Here is a 22,281-nt window from a genome sequence, read left to right on the forward strand (position 1 = left end):
GCATTTTGGTATTTGCCATTTTCCCTGAAGCTGTTAAGAGATTGTTATAGAAATCTGGAGCTAGTGGAGGCAGGGGCCAGACATCCTATCAAAATATCCATGCTCTTCTGGTACAATCTGTGTTTGTCTGAGCCCAAATCTGTGTAGTATGGAGGTCGGGTCCTCAACTTGGCTGTTGTAGATGGCCTTCTCCCCCTACCCCAAGACCAGGCTGGCTTTCAGGATATCCACAATGCATACGTATAAACTAGATTTGTGTAGTAAATGCAAATATATCTCATGTTCATATGCTGAAAACAAGGCTGGGGGGGGGGGGGGGGCTGTGTTGAGGGCCACAGCTCTAGAGCATTCATTCACAATACCTTGGGGACTTTCCAAAGGCAGACAATACCTTGTCTGCCTTTGGAAAGTCCGGACAAGAAGGTGGACAAAGGTCCTCCTTACAGCTTTCTTCATGTTGCAGATGCGCTGAATCTCTGCATTGTTCTGTTTATTTGTGCTATTATTATTAGCAGAAGTGGTTTCTTCTTTTTCTATTTCCCAATTCCCACAAGAAACCCAAAGGAAGCCATCATTGTGCCTGGAATGGAAAAAAATGTGCTTTTAAAAAAAAAAAGCAAGTAAACAGCATGTGAAAATTAACACCATAAATTTAAAAAAGTCTTCATCAGTGGCTGCATTTTCCATTTAATTGAGAGCAGTCTGGAGAAAAGGGAAACTCTGAGTTGGGCATGCTAGGAGTGTTGTCTCCAATGCTACAAGGTGATATGATTGATTTAGGGCTTTATCCCCATTTCTTTTCACCTCAGTGAAGCCCACTATACCTGAAGTTGAGCCTCTGGTGGAATGATAATTTATAGATCAAATCGAATCCATCCATCCACAGAGAGAGCCTAACTCCATGCAACGTGTTCACCCCAAGCTAACTTCCTCGGAAGCTTTAGGCACAGGGCTTAATTTGTAGACATAAAGCAAGTGCAACTGTGGAGTAGGATGGCAGGGAGAGAGGAGGGCCAGGGTATGAACTCCCTGTCCCCCAAACACGCACACGCAGCTATGCAAATACATTCTTCACACTCCATTACTGCAGGGAGACCATGGCTGATTTACACTGCCAACTCTGCTCTGCTTCATCAAGTCCTGAAAAAAAGGTGTCAGAACGTCCTGGGTAATACTCACAAAAATGGATTGAAATAACACAAGTTCAAAACTTGTGAGTGACAGTGCCAGTCATCAAGGCCAGGGCCGAAGCCTTAATTATCGGCACTGCTGTTTCCAAGTTTCAGGTTTGAGCTAATTCGGCTTCCTTCTTTGCCCTGCAGTCTCTGCTTCAGGATCACACACAACCCCTCCTCTTGCCCGCAGAAAACCAGGGCAGGGCTGGATTAGGGAGCAGAGTGGCTGTTCTCTGGTTTGCTGCAGGCTCACTGCCTCCCCTATCTTCTCTGTGGATGGCCTGGAGGGGAGGGCCTGGAACAGCACACACCAGCTGCCTCTTAAATCTGAAAGGTGTGGCGGAGCTGTGTCCCGGGCTGTTCCCCCAGAAATTAAGCCCTGCTTATGCACGACTTCTTCCTGCTTTCTCCGATAGAATGGAGACCTAACTTCAGTTTCCTTAAGTAACGGCAGTGCTGTCAAGCCATGGGCCAGCGTCCAAAACTGTCATGTTGATCCTTTGTGTAAAATGATACTGTTTGTTACTTGAGATGAGCGCAGTGTCTCCAGGCCACCAAGCACAGCCTGGAGGCCCATCTACTGAAGATAATTTTTCTTCCCTTCCTTTGGTTTATACCTCACTCATCATCTGTTATTTGTACATGTAACTCACTTAGGGTTCCCAGCAGTAAGAGACTGACTGATGCCGTTACACATTGTCTATAATGCATGTGGAGGTGCCCATATAAGTGACAGAGATTTTAGGTCAGTCCTTCTGTTTTTATCTTAAAACATTCTGACATTAATTCTTACTTTAATTATGAAGGGCAGGATAACAGAAGCCTGAATAGAATTTTTTTTTTTTTTGGGTGGGGGGGAGGGCAGTGGTGAGAAGGGTCAGATGAAATCATAACACCAGGCTAAAATTTTCCTCATGCTACAGGTCTGTCCTGGTGGGTCTGATGGTCTCCTGCCTGGCCATGCCTTGCATCACGATTCAGCCCTCAGGGAAAAGGTTCCTTTTCAAGTTCAACACGAAGGCAAACACCTAAGCTTGTGTTCAGTTTAAAAGGCAAAACCGAGAAGTAAAACCAGAACAGCCAAAACAAGCTCAGAATTTCATGAAAATCTCAAACTGCCGCCTCCTGCGTCTGAACTGAACCTGTGGCATTAGGTGCTTAATTGTAGCTGGATGGAAAGTTGGCTCATAGCCTTAGTATTTCCTCCTGAAAAAAGATAGATGGAAAAATAAATACTAGGGGTTTTTAAGACAATGTCCCCCCCATCCTTGAAGACCCTGAATCATGGCCAAGCCAAAGTCACCTGGGGACAGCCATACCCTTGTGCTAGTCTGACCCTTCTAAGCAGATGGTATGTCTCTGTCTCAATGCGCATGGCCGTTTACTGGGAAATAATAACCACAGAAAGTATGGTTACATCATTCTTTCTCCACGTTAGAAGCATTGATAATAGCAGATCTTTCACCCTCGATGGGGCTGCATGCATGCTTCTGGACTGCGGTGACTGCGCATTTTGTTGGGATTCTGTTGGATGAAAGCAGTATATAATATTGTCAGAAATTCTTATAACTGCCCAGGCCAAAGATTGCCTGCAACACATTTGCCCAGGGTAAATACATGTGAATAAATCTATCGAACAGAAAATGCCCAGTTATCCAGGGGGGGTCCATGCCACAAATGACAAAACATGCAAATCAAAACAATGAACGGTAAATGTACCAATCACAAAGCCAAGCTTGTCCCTTGCCGACAGCTGCTCCTGCTGCTACATCACCAGAGACTCACCAAGCAGACACAGAACCTGGTGTCAATTTGCATAGTAAATGATGGCAGGTAAGGATCAATTGACCACCCAGCCTATCCAGTTAACTTCCTCTCTGGTTCTCTATCCCTTTTGGATAGGTGAACTAAGAGTACAGATTCCTGTACTTAAACCAAAACCAGCTCTCCCCATGTCTTTTTATCATGTATAATTGTAATTAGAGGTCTGAGAGAGATTTAATTGACTATATATGCTTTGAATTGTGCTTATTGATCTTTGGCAGCTATGTGTTTTATTTATACTTGGTTATATGCCACAACCCAAGACACACACACACATACACACACATGCACACAGTTATCATGCAGAAGATTTAGGGGGGACATTTTACACAGTAGGACCTCCTGAAAGTAAGTCTAATCTGTACCCTTTTCCCCTTTAGCATCTCCGTTCCCTGAAGAATTCTCCATTTTAACCACTGTCAGACCAAAGGCAGGAGGCCAGTCCTTCCTGGTCTCTATTTACAATGAGCAAGGTATCCAGCAAATTGGAATGGAGATGGGTAGGTCTCCTGTATTTCTGTATGAAGACCACACAGGCAAACCAGGACCTGAGGACTACCCTCTCTTTAGAGGCATTAACCTATCTGACGGAAAGTAAGTACAGTCTCTCATGTGTTTATTTAGAAGGCTATCCCGCCTCCCCAAAACTTAATTACGGGGTGGCTAGGGAGCTGCTCGGGGGAATAATATGAAGGTGCACACTTTTGTAAAGATTCTGCATTTATTGCATATGTGCACAGTGAAGAATAATTAGGTACATTTGTTTTTCCAATAAGCCCCTGCTCCTCATAGGCCCAAGCACTAAAACAGTGTACAGCATTTTACAATATCTTGCATTTATTCATTTCCCCCAGGAATTCTCCCTGTAAAACTTAAGGGATCACTGAGAGCCAATTCCCTATCTCCATGCTCTCATTGCCCACAGCCAGGGCTGGCGCATCCATTAAGCGAACTTAGGCAGTCTAGGGGGCGCCGAAGAGCAGCCAGGTGGTGCCGCGAGTGGGAGGCACTCACGGCAAAGAGGAGTAGAGATTTGTGGGCCTGAGACCGATGGGGGTGGCTCGGTGCAGTACGGCTCGGCACTAACGATTGGGGGGGGGAGTGGCGGGCACAAGGCAGAAGTCGCCTAGGGCACCGGCTGCGCTTGCACCGACCCTGCCCACAGCACACTATCAGGAATCTGCCACATGGTATCTTATGATTGATGTGATGATCAACTTTATGGCATACATTTTCCTGGTCACTTTCAGGTGGCACCGAATAGCCATTAGCGTGCAGAGGAAAAGTGTGACCTTAGTTCTGGACTGTAAAAAGAAGATAGTTAGGCCCTTGGAGAGAAGTGAGCACCCCATCATCGACACCAATGGCATCATTGTGTTCGGGACCAGAATATTGGATGAGGAAGTATTTGAGGTAAGGGCATATACTTCCTCAAGTAAACGTTGAATTGGCAAAACCCCTATGCTTGGCTTCTTCTAGACTTTAAGAATAAGTATATCGATTGGATTCCTCTGAGCGGTGACTTGTGCTTTTTCACATTGGTGCGTGGAGGTCTAGCCCGCTCACAATCGCACGTTCTAACACGGACTGTAATTTGCGATTGGACGTTCCTGGAGCTAAAGGTCTTGGGTTCTGGAGATACATGAACGCCCTCTTGTGCTCCATGGGATCTGCCTTCACCAAACAACAATATATTTAGTGACTTTCTGAGTAGATAGTATGGCTGCTGGCTGAAGAGAAGGAGAACCTCTAGGAACACTAAAGCAACTATTTTGTAATTTCTCATTTACTTTGAGCTCTGGCTTGTGCTGAGAAAGTTCTGGCCTTTCTTTTTCTTCCTCACAGCACCACATAGCATTCTCAGAGCTGGAAGCCCCAGAAATACTGAATCAGGGGAGAAATACCTGAATGTGCTCCATATACCGTTATCGATGAAGTAAAACGAACTCTGAACCTTTAGAGTGAAGTTTATGTATTAAGAAAAGGTGACCCATTCTGAGCTTCACTCTGACTTAATCCCATTCCTTTATATTAATAATATCTGTAAATATTTTTCAGTAGGGCCGGGTGGTATGATTTCAGGTTTTTGCTGTCTCCTCCTCTGAATTTTGTGATGTTATACTATTGTCATAGCTGTTGTGGAGTGAAGCAAATTTAGAATATATTAACTCAGAAAAAGCTTAATTTGATTACTGTTTGTAGCATTACTACAGCAAACCTGTTTTTATTGTCAGAAGATGCATGTAGTGTTCGAGTGATACTTAAACTGACAGTGAGAGGTGAATATTTTCCAACCATTTTCCAATGGATAAAAGTATTTCTGTCTGAAAATTCATTTAGTAAGGTCTGTCTCTCTCTCTCTCTCTGTGGCTTTAAGCAGGCTGGGTAGGCTTTCTTTGGAGTGGTCTGACAGAGGGCCAAACCCAAGGCCTGCAGTACAAGTTGTGTTCTGTGCATTCTGTGGTGCAAAGCAGCACCTTCTCAGCCCAGGCTGTCGTCTTTGGAAGAAGTAAGCAAATTGATTTGAGTCCTGTGGATGGCTGTTAGGGTGAGCTGGTTTCTGAGAATCTGTCTCCGAGGTGGCAGGATGAAGTAACTGATGGCCACCCTCTGTTCCCAAGAACTCTGCTCAGGGCTGCTCCTGTGGTGTAAAGAGCATTAACTCATCTGTCTTGAATTCTTTTGTGTCTGGTGACCACATGGAGAAATAATAGCCCTGCAAATGGTTTACAGAATTTCTGTTCTTCTGGGCTTGCAAGATGGCCCAATTTTTAGGGTGGTGGTTTCCAAGTGTTCCCATGTGGAGTCTTCTTCCTGAGCTATAAAAACGTCACAGGGCACATTTCATATCAGAAGTGTGTATTACATAGCTGCAATCTTGTAAGGGTGGTGCTGTTTGTTTGCAAATCCTTCCAGACAAGCGTAGCCTGTGGTGCATTCCCAGTAGGGTGCCATGGAAAATGGACCGACATGTTTGCATATGTTACATGCCTAATGCATTTCCCAGTGTTTCCTGCAGATTCTCCTTTTGTCTGGTTCAGTAATTTAAATGCTTGACACTGGTAGAGGCAACCTTAGCCTCCCAAACTTTCCCTATATACCCTGCCAAGAAAAATGCATTGTAAGTTGGATGTTGTCTGAAGAGAAGGCTGAATGATGAGATAGTTATCTGCATAGCATCTGGACGAGTCTTCAGAACGTCACAAGGACAAACCTGAATCGTAAGCCCTGCAGAAATATGCTGCACCTATGGATCTTTATGACGACCTTCTCTTGGTGTAAGAAAGCACCAGCATTTGCATGTATATTGTGTGAACTCTGTACTTAGAGTTATTCGTGTACAGATTTGCGACCTGAATAACATGAATTTGTCACTGAAATGACATGGCATCAATATTTTGTTTGCAAAGTACCCAAGGTGTACCAAAGAAAAGACCCGCAAAAGGATGTCAATGTTCTGAGTTTAATGTACTCCCCTTTGGCATTCGTGTAGCACCAATGATGTACTGAGATGCTGCATCTGTTTATTGTACATTTATTTATTTACTTAAAATGATTTCTTACCACACTTTCCATCAGCACTGTATATATACCAGTGATGGCGAACTCCAGTCCTCGAGTGCCACAAACAGGCCAGGTTTTCAGGATATCCACAACGAATATGCATGAGATAGATTTGCATCCTATGGAGGCATTGCATGCAAATCTCTCTCATGCATATTCATTGTGGATATCTTGAAAACCTGGCCCGTTTGTGGCACTCGAGGACTGGAGTTCGCCATCACTGGTATGTACTGTGTGACTCCCTCTGTGGTGCACACTCCAGTTTTAGCTGGACAGTCTCCAATGCGCATAGATCACCCAGAGGAGGACTGGGGTACATTGGCAGGCCAGTATGGGGTACAATTGCCATGACGCTATGATACCCCTATAGAGATAGAGACTCTGGCATCTCAGAGTGGGGGCAATTTTCAAAGAGATTTCTGTGCATAAATGGGTGTTTGCCCACTGAAAAACTCCTTTAAAGGTTGCCCCCGCTCCATACAGGGAATAGGAGCAGTGCTGGGGGTGATGTATGGCGGGGATTTCATTCTGAAATCCTCACGTGTTCTTTGCCCTGCACCCTTTGCACCTGCAAAGGGTGCAGGGCTATCCTTGGAGGAAAGGGGAATTGGAGCAATTAACCCAAATCCCATGCCTTGGGGGCTCTCCTGTGCTGCCACAGGAGCCCCAGCTCGTTAACTTTCTGTTTGCGGTGCCAACATTTCATCCTTTTCCCTTCTGTGGGTGTTGGGTGTCAATAGCCCCCCTTCCCCACAGCTCTTCATTCTCAGAAGGGACCCCCCCCCCATTCTTCAGTCTCAGCAGGGGGAAGCCCCCTAGATTCTGCCCTGAAAGTATGCATGGTACTGGCTTCATCCCTTTGAAAATCAGTCTGCAAGCTTTGAAAATGACCCTCGATATGCTTATCCAATGATTTTGAGCTGAAGCTATGTATCATGAACAGTTAACCTCCAGAACGTCACATTTTCCTTTCTGCTCTGGCTGCTTCTTGCAAGGCCGCAGATATTTTTTCCAGCCTTCCATGAAAGTAGAAGTGAGTTCTGTCCCACTTGGTTGGCCATAGTAACTTCCTATCACTTCTCAGATGTTGTTATTTCAAACTTTTAATGGCTTGGATTTCTCTTTTGAGGTGAACCACATTTGCATATCTTGCTGTATAATTCACACCATAGGGAGACTGCTGAAAAGAGCTGATTTACAGTTCTGGCTTTTACTGCCAATGTTGATTTCATGTCACATTTTTGTTGCTGTACATCCTCTGTTTGGGAGTTTAGCAACAAAGTACATAACACGACATTAAAGGATGGGATAACCATCGCTCCCTCCAAGCCCACAAGCCAGCATCCTTTGATGTCAAACGACATTGCATATGCAAACAGGAGCCACCAGGAAGGGCTACGGTAAATTCTCTGAACTATTAACCAGAACTCACCCTTTCTGTAGGGGCTAACAGTTTGCATTAACAAGAGATTTTAGGAGAACTTTACAAGCCATACGCATCACCGCTGTCTTTCTGCTTTCTCAGAATAGTGCCGAGATGTTTTGTCTTTTTCACCTTGGATTGCGTGCAGAACCCTACTTGGTGCCTTCTGCTGAGAAAATGAAAGGGTCACAAACCATCTCACAGAACATTTGGTAGCTGAGTGGTCTTCTTAGCATGACTGCCATGCAGACGTGAAGGAAGGGGATGGGTGGGTGAATATTAATTCCTGGAGGAGGGCTGATACCCTTGGCGAGAGAGGGCCCTCTTGAACCTTGTCGCCTTCATTGAGTCTCACTCTGAAGAGGAGCAGAAGGATCATGCATCAGCTCTGCTCATTTTAATGCTCCTGGCTCTCATGCTAAGAGATGACTTTTCGACAGAAAAGGTTTCTCAAGCGCCTATTAACTGAAAAAAAAAACTTGTCATGGTGCTTAGTGAGCGAGTTGCCTAGCATAATGCTATCAGAATCGCACGGGACGAAGGACTGCCAGTTATTGTAGGCTGACATAGAGTGATATAATCACCCTGTAGCAAGCCACAGTAGTTTTCAAACTCAGGCATGCTTCTTCCAAATGTACGTGGCTTGCAAGTCCTAGTGCTGTGCAGAGTACTTTTTTGGCTTGCATTGGTCGTGTATCTGGTTTCCCCAGACTCCTATTTTCACTATTGTTTTTGAAAGAGGGGCCCCTGCCGTAGCGAGCTGCATTTCCAACATATGGAATGAATCATTCAGCTAGCTCCAGAACATCCTCGTGACTCAAAAGTCTGCTTGGATGACTTGTAGTTAAGTCTGAGGGCTGCAGAAGGGGGAAGAGAGGGAGTGATACCATAAGCTAACCTGCAATGTCTATCCAGTATACACAGCAAGCAGACTGTGCCTTGTGTTTGTGGCTGGCAGTTACAGGGTCTGATTGCAACCTTTCAAGGGAAAAATGCCTTGCTTTCTCAGCACAAGGTTCAGCCAACCAGGAGATATTGTCAGAGATAACATAATGTTAACAAGTTTATTACTATTATTTTGCATTCTTGCGATTGTCAGGTGGAAAAAAGAATGGGGAGTGGGGCTTTCTCCACTTATCTATCCCTGAGCAGAGACTGTGGTAGGCTAGGGTTAACCACCCCAGGGCAGCAGGGTCACTGAATTAAGACAGTATTTTTAAAGCAAAGGGACCACGGTGTCAAGGACCATCATCATCGTATGCTGTCTTCGATATGAAGCTTGGCTACTGTGGTGCATCAGATTCTCTCTCTGCTCAGCTTTCCTCTCTCTTTCACCCATACTTCCAGGTCTTGACCATTAACATTTATGTCATTGCCCCAGACAGCGCTCTGTTTTCCTCTCTCTCCTTTGCCCCCATCGTGCCCTCCAGCACTAAATTAGCTGATTTGTCACCAGAGCTTCCAGAGTAACCAGCAAATCTTATTTTCTTGTTAAAAATAATATGTGGGCGTAATGGGGAAAACCTATAGTAACACATTTTCCCAAGGGAATTGCTAACAACTTTAGGTTAAGGGCCTGATCTATGAAGTTTTTCTCCCACCCTGTGTTTATGGGAAAATAGCTTAGTGAATCAGGCTCTGAAACATCAGTGCTGCTGCAGAGACCTTTATCTTAATTGCAACATTCTTTGTTGTCCTCAAATCCCTGCTGTACTTCAACCCTGGGGGAAGGCAGGATAAGCTGATGTATTGTCTTGGATGAATAACATTCGATTTATGTCGTTGCGGTTAATTTTTTGGACTAAATGCATAATAATTCAATGACTCCAGAGCGGTATAGAGATAAATTGAGAATCTTCCATGGAAATTCTGAGGCGTAGAATTCTGCTTTGGAGAATTGGAACCTGGTTACTGGGTCTGACCAGGACATCACGGAAGGACCACAATGCAAATTTCAGTTACATTGTGTATTTCTCAATATCCAAGATGGGATGAATATCCAAGATGGGATCAGAAACTGGAGGAAGAGATTACTGGGGAAGGGGTGACAGGTTGACTATTTTCTGATTACAGGGACAATTTCCTAGCATGTGCTGCTCAGGGAAGCAGTAGTACTGCAATTGCAATGACCTGGTTGTTTTATTTTGTGTGTTATTTTTTATTTGCATTGTGGCAATTATCACAGGCAGAAATGTTTGCATTAAACTAAAACAGGCTCAAGCAATGCTGCTGCAAAAGAGAGGTTTGGAGCTCAGATTTATTAAGAACGCAGGGTCATCCTGGTTTCTTTTTTAAATCAGTATCAGATCAGATACTGCACCATCACGCTTGTCTTTAGTTACTGTATGCTGTGAGAAAAAGTAATATACTGTACAGGTTTTGGCATTAGGCCATAATAATGCTCAATGTTCCTTCCAGTTTTTTTGGGTGTGTGTGTGTGTGTGTGTGTGTGTGTGAAGGTATGCACCACTGTTGGGCACATAACTTTCAAGTGTGTGTGTGTGTGTGTGTGTATGGGGGACTCCAGGTACTGTTTTTTACTGCTACCTACCACTGCACATCAACCCAACCTGACCCCTCATTCCCCATCTGGAACCACCCCCCTGAAACCCTTTACCACATCTGGAAGCTCAGAACCTTTGTCCGGCTCCCAGCACATCCAGCATTGCTGTCAAAGTAATAGTCTGACAGAAGTAGTAGTAGTTTATGCTACTCTGGACATGCTGGAGCTGGAGGATAGCTCTAAGGGACTTGGGGGGATTCCTGGTGGAGGGGAGGGAGGAGAAAGAGAGAGGGTGACCTTCTGGAGGGGGCCTTCCGAATGATTATTATTTGGCCAATTTGGGGGGGGGAGGGGAAAGGCGCTTTTTGGCCTAGAGGCTTGTAATGTTTTCTAACTTTCTGGGGGCTCAGCTGGCAGAGATGGAGTGGGGGTGGGGAGGTTTGTGGATCGAGTCAGTAGACCTGCTCGTTTTTTTGTTTTACTTTTGAATACAGCCTGTTAAAGTTAAAAGTTATCCCGGTATACTACCCAGATAACTTTGAAACCTAACAGCAATATTCAAACATAACTGGTTAGGTTTCAGTTATCCCAGTAGGTACCGGTATACACGAATAACCTTATTCAAGGACATTCAGTAGGACGTTTATCCCACTGAATACCCCTGTTAACTTCTACAGCTATCTTTAGCAGGATAATTACGTTATCTGTTTTATGTTTCTTTGAAAATTGACCTCTTGGCTGAACTCCAGTATTTTATTGCCTGATTTTAGTTAAGGCAAACTTCTTAGGTTGTGTCTTTTCCTTTATAATACGAGTCGGGGCAATGAATGGGAGCAATGAGTTCATTAAGACATGAGCAAATACCTTCAGATAAAAATAGCACAGATTGTAAACAAGTTGCGTTTTGTAGGAATCTGTTTGATTCCGCTTTTGTTCAGGACCGTTTTCCTGGAGGGAGGAATGGATGAGGCACGTGTTTGTTCCACATGCCTGTTATAAGTCTGGGCTCTGTGCCAGAGCCCAAAGGAAAACTGGAGGCCACTACAGCCACCTCCCTGCCGAGTGCAGGTGGCTGTGATACAGATTCAGGAGAGATTGGCTCTACTTTTTCATATGAAAACCATTGCCCCAGGGGAAGGTCCTGGCAGTCAGACCTTGCTTCTAATGACCTCTGCAGATTATTTGCAAGAAGGGGTATTTTTTTCTGAGTCACTTCCTCCAAGAACATGGAAAAAAAAATCCCAGCATTCATCAGACTCATTGCTTGAGATACTGAGTTGCACTGAGGTCTTATTAAAAGAAGAGATCTTTCTGGCTTCTTCTGCTGTGAAATGTGGGGGTGTGCACAATATTAAGCATAGCAGTAAATCTCAGCTGGACCGAGCTAAATATACATTTCTTTGCCTTGTAAGGAAAACATGACTTCCCTTTTGTAGAGAGAGACAGAGCTCTGAAGTCTCGTACTGCTAGACTTTCAAATGGTCTTCAAGGACCCATGAGCCTAAGGCTGGAACAGGGTTGAAAGATTCTGGCGACTCAGAAACCACTGGGCAGAAGGTTTGTGGATATCACCAGGCACTCTTAATTTCATTAGGGTCATATTATTTATGTCATAAATTATTTTGGGATGCTCCATTAATGAAGCTTCATTTCTAGGGTTGACTCCAACATTCTTCCAGGCAATTGAGAAGCAAAGTCTTATTGAAGCCTAAAATTCCAGAATGCAGTATTACATAACGTGATACCTTTAGCCATGCCTCCTCTAGTTGAAAGAAAGCTACAGCTTCTTGGAGCTACTTAGGATTCTGTGTTGCAGATTTGTGCATTGTTAGTTAAAACATCTAAAAAGCTTTGCTTTTATGGCCCTGCTGTTCTCTCCCCAATGCTTTTCCTAATATTTCCTCCACCCTGTTTGCTCCTTTACACCCTCCACCAGAGTGCAGCACCTCCCCTAATACTATGGGGCAGTGCCAACCTTGGGCATGTCTCGAATTCCTGATAAAGGATATGACCCTTTGACCCAGAGTTGAGATTGCTACCAAATGAACTGTATTATCACCTGTGTTAAATGCACATGCAAATCCCCTGTTCCTTAGATTATAAATAAACACTTAAAATTCATACATTTTAAAGGGTTTGTGGGCTTTTGCCAACATGGAGACTAGCTTTGGGGAGAAAGATGCTGAGGGAGGAGGTGATAAGGATAGAGTTAAAACTAGGATGTCCATTTAGCTCTATGTCCAGGGGGATAAGTTGAGCTGGTCCTGATTTTACTCCGCTGCATGCAGAGAAATATAGTCCTGCTTTTTTTGGAAACTAAATTGGGAAATCAGAGCTACGTCTTCTTGCATGTAATGTGGGTAAGACTAGGACTGCCTTAGCTACTTACTTTAAGAGTGCAGGCTGCATGCCATGGAAACATTTCAAGTTATGTTCTGGTAGTCTGTGGGGGGGAGAGGTTTAAAATTTGTACTTTGCATGACTCCGTGTAGAAGAATGTCATAACAGGTGCAAAGATTTTAATTAGATTTGTTTCGTTTAATGAAATGTAGGAAATGAGGATTGGAATGGTTTGGAAGATCCCAAGTTGAAACAAGTTAACGACCACTGATGTTACTGTCAGCAAGTAATTTAACCAAACAAGTGACCTAATATGGAAAGATGGAGGAAAATCCCTGGCCTCCTAATTTATATTTTCTCACCACTTGTGACTTGGTTTACTGCATCCATGTTGTGTACCATCGAAAAGTAGTAGGGCTGTTGCTGGTGTTCCCTCACTTCTGATCTGTTGTTGTTGAAGGTTCAGTTATGGTCTTACAGTATAAAAAATGTTTTTCTTCAAATTCTTGCTGTCTCTGTTTCCTTCCTTGATTTTTACATGTACAGCTGCATTCTTTTGCTACCCTGTGACTTTCTCTTACTACTCTTGATGTTCTCACTTTGATATATTTACTCACTGCTATGGTGGCCATGAGGCATGCCCTAGAGTCATACATACTGAGCATTTACCACATAGCTACAAAATTGGGAGAGGACTCTTAGTACAGCTGACCCGTAATGGAGCCCAGTTTAGCCTTTTGCTTATGAGGATGTACAAGGGTTTCAACAGCAGTTCTTACTCAGTCTTATTTGAACATCTTATGGGCTGAATTGATTGCCATACAAGAAAGTTTCAGTGAGTGGATATGATGTGATAGACTACATTCTCAAAAGCCATATTCTGCAAGCTTTTGTTTCTTGACCTGCTAGATTCCTTCTACTCTTTTGGATTTCTGACTTATTTGTAACCAAAGGTAGAATTTGGTGCCATAAACCACCATTTGCAACTCCCTGGGGATATTATTTCCCACTATTTCTTTTCTCCTCCCAACTTCTGTTTAGTGCAGTCATTGACCAGGGGCCCTACAATCTTGGGCTCTAAATCCAGCCACAGTGACTATGACTCCCCACTCAGGGTCTGTGAATGGTGCCTCCCCAGCATCCCCCGTCCAGGATGACCCTAGGAGTAGAAGACCTGAGCTGGAATTCAGCCTGTCCTTATATCCTATATTCTGAGCATGGTATTCAATTGTACTTTTAAGACTCTCTTAGCACAGTTTATTCTGGCTTTTGGTGTGTAAATAAAGGTTAATAAATAAAAAATATATAAGCTAGGTTAACATAAAACATTTGTAACTCCCTTATGGGGTACATAAAATAATGAGAAGGTCTCGACACACTTGGACTAATAGTCAGCCTCTCTAACTTATTTGGCGGGGTCCTAAAAGGTGTCATGCAAATGGTGAAGTGGACCCAGGTAGAGGCAGTGGAATAGGTTATTCTTCTTGGCCTGGTCAGGAGATATATCCATAATCCTCCCACTCCATGAACCCTGCCCCTCATTAGAACTTTATGCGCTGGCCACACCTGGGGGTCCCATGGAATTCACGCCACTCTAGGGTTTTTCACACATTCAACCTTTACTTTTTGGAATGTCCAGCCAACAACTATGGACTTTTTATATAGAGGTTATAGACACCATACTGATAAATCAGAGCTCATGGGGCACTCAGCCAAAGTAAACTTTCAACACGATAATAATTTGTACCCCAAAGTATGGAATACTGCTTCCCTATTCCACATTTCCTCTTAAGAACATAAAAACATAAGAACATGCCATACTGAGTCAGACCAAGGGTCCATCAAGCCCAGCATCCTTTTTCCAACAGTGGCCAATCCAGGCCATAAGAACCTGGCAAGTACCCAAAAACTAAGTCTATTCCATGTTACCGTTGCTAGTAATAGCAGTGGATATTTTCTAAGTCAACTTAATTAATAGCAGGTAATGGACTTCTCCTCCAAGAACTTATCCAATCCTTTTTTAAATACAGCTATACTAACTGCACTAACCACATCCTCTGGCAACAAATTCCAGAGTTTAATTGTGCGTTAAGTAAAAAAGAAATTTCTCCGATTAGTTTTAAATGTGCCACATGCTAACTTCATGGAGGGCCCCCTAGTCTTTCTATTATCCAAAAGAGTAAATAACTGATTCACAGCTACCTGTTCTAGACCTCTCATGATTTTAAACACCTCTATCATATCCCCCCTCAGCCGTCTCTTCTCCAAGCTGAAAAGTCCTAACCTCTTTAGTCTTTCCTCATAGGGGAGCTGTTCCATTCCCCTTATCATTTTGGTAGCCCTTCTCTGTACCTTCTCCATCACAATTATATCTTTTTTGAGATGTGGCGACCAGAATTGTACACAGTATTCAAGGTGCGGTCTCACCATGGAGCGATACAGAGGCATTATAACATTTTCTGTTTTATTTACCATTCCCGTTCTAATAATTCCCAACATTCTGTTTGCTTTTTTGACTGCCGCAGCACACTGAACCGACGATTTCAATGTATTATCCACTATGATGCCTAGATCTCTTTCTTGGTGGTATCACCTAATATGGAACCTAACATTATGTAACTATAGCATGGGTTATTTTTCCCTATATGCATCACCTTGCACTTATCCACATTAAATTTCATCTGCCATTTTGATGCCCAATTTTCCAGTCTCAGAAGGTCTTCCTACAATGTATCACAATCTGCTTGTGATTTAACTACTCTGAACAATTTTGTATCATCTGCAAATTTGATTATTTCACTTGTCGTATTTCTTTCCAGATCATTTATAAATATATTGAAAAGTAAGGGTCCCAATACAGATCCCTGAGGCACTCCACTGTCCACTCTCTTCCACTGAGAAAATTGTCCATTTAATCCTACTCTCTGTTTCCTGTCTTTTAGCCAGTTTGCAATCCACAAAAGGACATCGCCACCTATCCCATGACTTTTTTACTTTTCCAAGAAGCCTCTCATGAGGAATTTTATCAAACGCCTTCTGAAAATCCAAGTATACTACATCTACTGGTTCACCTTTATCCACATGTTTATTAACTCTTTCAAAAAAGTGAAGCAAATTTGTGAGGCAAGATTTGCCTTGGGTAAAGCCATGCTGATTTTGTTCCATTAAACCATGTCTTTCTATATGTTCTGTGATTTTGATGTTTAGAACACTTTCCACTATTTGTCCTGGCACTGAAGTCAGGCTAACCGGTCTGTAGTTTCCCGGATTGCACCTGGAGCCCTTTTTAAATATTGGGGTTACATTTGCTATCCTCCAGTCTTCAGGTACAATGGATGATTTTAATGATAGGTTACAAATTTTTACTAATAGGTCTGAAATTTCATTTTTTAGTTCCTTCAGAACTCTGGGGTGTATACCATCTGGTCCAGGTGATTTACTACTCTTCAGTTTGTCAATCAGGCCTACCACATCTTCTAGGTTCACTGTGATTTGGTTCAATCCAAGTGAACCATTACCCATGAAAAACTTCTCCATTACGGGTACCTCCCTAACATCCTCTTCAGTAAACACTGAAGCAAAGAAATCACTTAATCATTCCGTGATGGTCTTATCTTCTCTAAGTGCCCCTTTAACCCCTCGATCATCTAACAGTCCAGCTGACTCCCTCACAGGCTTTCTGCTTCAGATATATTTTAAAAAGCTTTTACTGTGAGTTTTTTCCTCTACAGTCAACTTCTTTTCAAATTCTCTCTTAGTCTATCTTATCAATATCTTACATTTAACTTGCCAACGTTTATATATTATCCTATTTTCTTCAGCTGGATCCTTCTTCCAATTTTTGAATGAAGATCTTTTGGCTAAACTAGCTTCTTTTACCTCCCCTTTTAACCATGCCGGAAATCATTTTGCCTTCTTTCCACCTTTCTTAATGTGTGGAATACATCTGGACTGTACTTCTAGAATGGTATTTTTTAACAATGGCCACGCCTCTTGCACACTTTTTTCTATTGTAGCTGCTCCTTTCAGTTTTTTTCTAACAATTTTTCTCATTTTATCAAAGTTTCCCTTTTGAAAGTTTGGCACGAGAGGCATGAATTTGCATACTGTTCCTCTTTCAGTCATTAATTCAAATTTGATCATATTATGATCACTATTGCCAAGTGGCCCCACCACCGTTACCTCTCTCACCAAATCCTGTGCTCCACTGAGAATTAGATCTAAAATTGCTCCCTCTCTCGTCGATTCCTGAACCAATTGCTCCATAAAGCTATCATTTATTCCATCCAGGAATGTTATCTCTCTAGCGTGTCCCGATGATACATTTACCCAGTCAATATTGGGGTAATTGAAGTCTCCCATTATTATCGCACTACCAATTTGGTTAGCTTCCCTAATTTCTCTTAGCATTTCACTGTCCATCTCACCATCTTGACCAGGTGGACAGTAGTATACTCCTATCACTATAGTCTTCCCCGACACACAAGCGATTTCTACCCATAAAGATTAAATTTTGCATTTAGTCTCATGCAGGATGTTTATCCTGTTGGACTCTATGCCATCCCAGACATAAAGCACCACACCACCTCCCGGGTGCTCCTCTCTGTCATTGCGATATAATTTGTACCCTGGTATAGCACTGTCCCATTGGTTGTCCTCCGCTCCTTCCACCATGTCTCTGAGATGCCAATTAAGTCTATGTCATCATTCACTGCTATACATTCTAATTCTCCCATCTTACTTCTTAGACTTCTGGCATTAGCATACAAACATTTCAAAGTTTGTTTTTTGCTTTTTCTTTCCAATCCACACTAGGAGCAAAGGTAAAAGGTACCTTCTCATCTCCCTTAACATTGTTCACGACCCAAAGTTTACCATTTCTTTACATCCTCACAAAGGGAATGTGAATCAGCCTCCATATCCCCCAACTTCATTTTCTTCTGCAAACAAAATGCTATGTGGGGCATGGTCCTGTTATCTACTTACAACTCCCTTGGCCACCAGGCTTCTCTCTGTGATTGTGCTGAATCCACCCCTTGATCCTCCCCGGTCTCCTCCACACTCCGGTCCTGCTTGGGGCTTTCTTTCTCTTGAAACCACCCCTTCTTTTCTTAGCTCCTGCCCTCGGGCCTCTCCCCTTGGGAAGAAGAGCTCCTGCAGAGTCGAACAGATAATGGTGGAGTTCCTGGACTCACCAGCCCAAGGGTTTATCACTCCAGGCTCCCTGCACCCTGGCGGTCCCTCTCCTGTTTCAAACCTCAACCCAGAGGGCTCTTCCTGCCAGATATACTGAGGGCTTAATACTCTGCTAGGCCACTTCCCACCCAAAACTCCTGGTACACCCATACGTGGACAGGGCATAACTAGTGATCCCTTCTTCCCACTACACATTTATTAATTAGCTTTTAGGAACCACACTCCCTTCATCAAGTTGAAACAAAAAACTATAGAGTTTGGAAAAAATCTAGTTTTCTGCTCCACATCCCTAGTGCATTCTGGTCCTCACAATCCTCTTTCCTAAACCAGGATTACAACAATAGGAAAGGACTGGGATGAGATTTAAAGGGTTACAACTTTCAGCCTTTCACATGAAAATGAATGTGTTGAAAGCTCCTTGTGCTAGAAGACTGGAGGAATGAAGTGATTTCTGAAGACAGGACAGCTTGACATATGTTACAGTTCGGGAAATAAAAACTCCATTACTGACATTCAGAATCTTGTTGGTTTGTACTGTGTCAAGAAGGAGATTTGCACTCTTCTTTCCTGCAGATGTAGAAAATACTATAAATCTGTGTCCCATGGCAAGAGACTTTTATGAACTGCACAAAGCAAACCTAAATGTTACTTATATTTTTTTAAGCATACGGAGCAATAGAAGGAAATGGATCTAGGGTATTGTGATAGCAGTTTGCCAACCAGTTTTACATAAAACTGTTTCTGGTCATCTGCTTCACTGGAGGAAATGACCACGTAGCAATACCAGTGGCATGCAGCTGTTCCTGACTTCCGGTGCCGGAAAGCTGCCACACCATCTGTTTTCCCCATGCTACCTTGAAGTTAAAGATGATAAATGTGGAAAAATATTCAAGGTAAAGTCGTTTCCAAAAACTTTAAAACCCAAACATCATTAATAACATTTATTTTTATTCTGTTGGAGCATTGTTATTGGAAAAGTTCTATTTATAAATGGACTCTATTTAAATGTAGACTGTAATGGTGGCGTTTGATGACTGGAAGAGCTTTGTGTGCTGGAATGCTTTCTGCTAATGAGTTTTGCAGTCAGGGGTTTCCCTTATCTGTGTGAGCAATGCAGTGGCAGACCAAACCAACTTTATTACTGGGAACCAAATTGGCCATTGAATGTGGGATTACTCCACAGCCTGAACATAAACACAGCCCCCAGGGTTACAGTTATTTTCCATTTTGTCCCTGTGTATCACATGAGGCAGAGTGGAGGTGGAGGGATCAATGTGCATTCTTTGTGATATTTAAGCCTTTTGCTACACTGATGCATAATTACTGTGGTCTGGCCTTGCTAACGATATCCCTTACCCTTATGATGAAGCACCATAGTGACTGACCTAGGGAATGATGGGTACAATACATTATAACTTGAGGTCCATAAGAGGCGGTTGCTGACCCATGGCCGAATATTTAAAACATGCCACAAAGCTGAATAAGTAGCATTGAATATGGACCTTTCTTAATTAATTAATTTATTTAGCAAATTTGTATTCTGCAAATTCCTCAACATGTTCATTGCATATTACAGTTGCACATATGCAAAAAAATAATCACACACAAAGACAATATTAAAATCATAAAAACAAATAAAGCATAACATAATTCAACAATCTGCTGGACAATACACTTTCCACAGCATCAAAAATCTATTTAAAATTAACTCATGCTGCCAGAGAATGCCTGCACAAACAATAATGCCTGAACCTTTTTACAAAATTTCAAATAATTCCGCTTACTACATATTTCGATAGGCAAGGTATTCCATAATAATGGAACTATTGATAATGCTTTCATTCTAGTTACCTGAAGCTGAAAATCATTAATAGCTGGAATCTTAAATAGCATCTGAGATGATGATGAGCTTAAAGAGCGACTGGGCACATACTCATTAATTTTATCCACCAAACAATGAGAATCAGCATAAATGACTTTATGTGTTACAGTCAAACTGTATCTGCTGAAAAATCAGTGGCCAGTGAAGCTGCTTCAAGTATGGGGGATACTCCTTGGTATGGTCCAAACGTTATCCACACCATTGCGCTTTGTACCAGTTGTAAAACCTGTTGTAAATATTTGGGCAACCCCAAATATACAGAATTGCAGTACTCTAGATGACTAAGAACAACGGCCTGTGCTACTAACATAAACTCCTCTAGCAGGAGCATTTTCTGGCCTAAGAAAACAATATCTGTAAAAGACTAGCCTTGCAATTTTTTTACTTGGGATTTTAATGAAATTTTGGAATCAATAGTTACCCATAAATTGCAGGCCTCCCCTTTTTTACCTGTAGTTTAAGATTTCCAGTGGTGCTCTGGGAGAAATGCCCTTTGCCAACTGTAGAATAGAGGTTTTTCCACAATTAAGAATGAAGCCATACTCTGTCATCCAGTCTTGGATAATGCTGAAGCTATATACATAAAATGTCTCAGTAGGCAACTCCCCTTAAACTGAACCAAGAATAAAATATTGTACATTATCAGCATAAAACTTGTAAATTAAACCAAATGAGGACATTACCTTACCCATGGCATGAACATATACATTAAGAAGCACAGCAGACACTGCAGACCCTTGGGGCACACCTATATCACTCGAATACCAATCAGAACAACCATCATTTTGACAAACCAGTTTCCTGCTTCCCTTTAAAAACGATTGAAACCATTACAATACAACCCCACTTATCCCAACAGATCTTAATCTAGCAATCAATTTCTTATGACAAATAGCGTCAAAAGCCAATGATATATCAGGCTGTACTACTTTGTTGCCATATTGCTTCAAGGTCTGCTAAGCTAAGGATTTTCATTGTAACTTCCATTGTATTGCTTATTTTGCAGGATGCATTGTGGTATCTTGACATATCCAATAACTAGTAATAGGAAATAATTCATTATGTTACTGATTTATAGTCATATTGCACTGAGCATCTAAACAGAATGGCATAGTACTACGCTCATTAGTATTCCAGAAACATGTAGTCACCGCTGTGCTGGGTGGCTTGGGAGCACATTTTTGATGGCTGGATTACAAGCATCCTTTAAAGGGGGAAGAAAAATGGAACAATGCTATTAGTAGTACCCAATTAAATTTGGGTATGCTGATATACAGAATGATAGGGACATGACTATGTGGAGTTTTGATCTCATGGTCCAGGATTTCTCTTGACTCCTACTGGTTTGATCAGTGATCTGCATCACATTTTCTCATGTCATCTTCCTACAATTAAATACAGACAACATGCAGGCGTTGGACTAACCCACTGAAGTATCTCTATGAATGTTTGACAGCGCCAGGGGGGCAAAAGTCCAACTTCTCTCAAATCTTTTCAGTTTTGATTATTGGCAGAGCCTGCCCTTAAGCTTTTTTTTTTCTGATAGGTATAATCTCCAATGAGTGAAGAATTTGTGATCAAGTTGGCCAGAAGTTGTACAAATTATGAAATGTTAAGAACTGCGCCTTACTTGCAGGTGAAAGCATCCTCCACTGGAATATTGTTGTCTCTGTCATAGCTGTAGCTTGGATTCGAGTGTGTTTCTAATTAAGAATTCTTTGGGAAGCTTGGGCTGGTTGTACTGTGTTTGGAAGATCAGTACCTGCGAGTCCAAGTACAAATAAGGTTCTGTTAGAAGCAGTGTAACATCTCCAACATCTTTACTGTGACAAAGGATGAGCGGAATAGATGTTTCTTTTCCTTCTTTAAACTTTAATTTGTTTCAGGCTGTGTTGGGCTAAGCCTCCATTTTAGAGTTGATTTTGTAGAGCAATTATTGTGTTTCACTCTAAAACCTTACCCAGAAAAGTTAAACTTTTCTTCAAGTGCCATTGGGTTTCCTTCAGTGAGGTTGTGTGTCCATCCAATTTATCATCTAACCAGTGGGAGTCAAGAAAAATCCTGGACCATGAGATCAAGACTTCACATAGGCATTACCCTATCATTCTGTATATCAGCATACCCAAATTTAATTGGGTACTACTAATAGCAATAGCATTGTTCCATTGTTCTTCCCCCCTTTAAAGGATGCTTGTAATCCATCCATCAAAAATGTGTTCCCAAGCCACCCAACACAGCGGCGTACATGTTTCTGGAATACTAATGAGCGTAGTACTATGCCATTCTCTTTAGATGTTCAGTGCAATATGACTATAAATCAGTAACAATAAAGTGACTTACCTAACATCGCAGTGAGCATCAGAAGCAGAAGTTG

At 42.3% G+C, this 22,281-nt stretch overlaps 1 protein-coding gene across 1 annotated transcript in view; it reads left to right on the plus strand.

Moving 5' to 3' along the window:
• Positions 1-22,281, plus strand: part of COL5A1 (collagen type V alpha 1 chain) — a 385,801-nt gene that overhangs the window by 113,980 nt on the left and 249,540 nt on the right. Inside the window, 2 exon segments of the mRNA XM_029613239.1 lie at positions 3,380-3,593; positions 4,250-4,412. Coding sequence (XP_029469099.1) covers positions 3,380-3,593; positions 4,250-4,412 — 377 coding nt within the window.

The sequence above is a fragment of the Rhinatrema bivittatum genome, chromosome 8 (genome assembly GCF_901001135.1).
Source record: "Rhinatrema bivittatum chromosome 8, aRhiBiv1.1, whole genome shotgun sequence".
NCBI classification, from domain to species: domain Eukaryota; kingdom Metazoa; phylum Chordata; class Amphibia; order Gymnophiona; family Rhinatrematidae; genus Rhinatrema; species Rhinatrema bivittatum.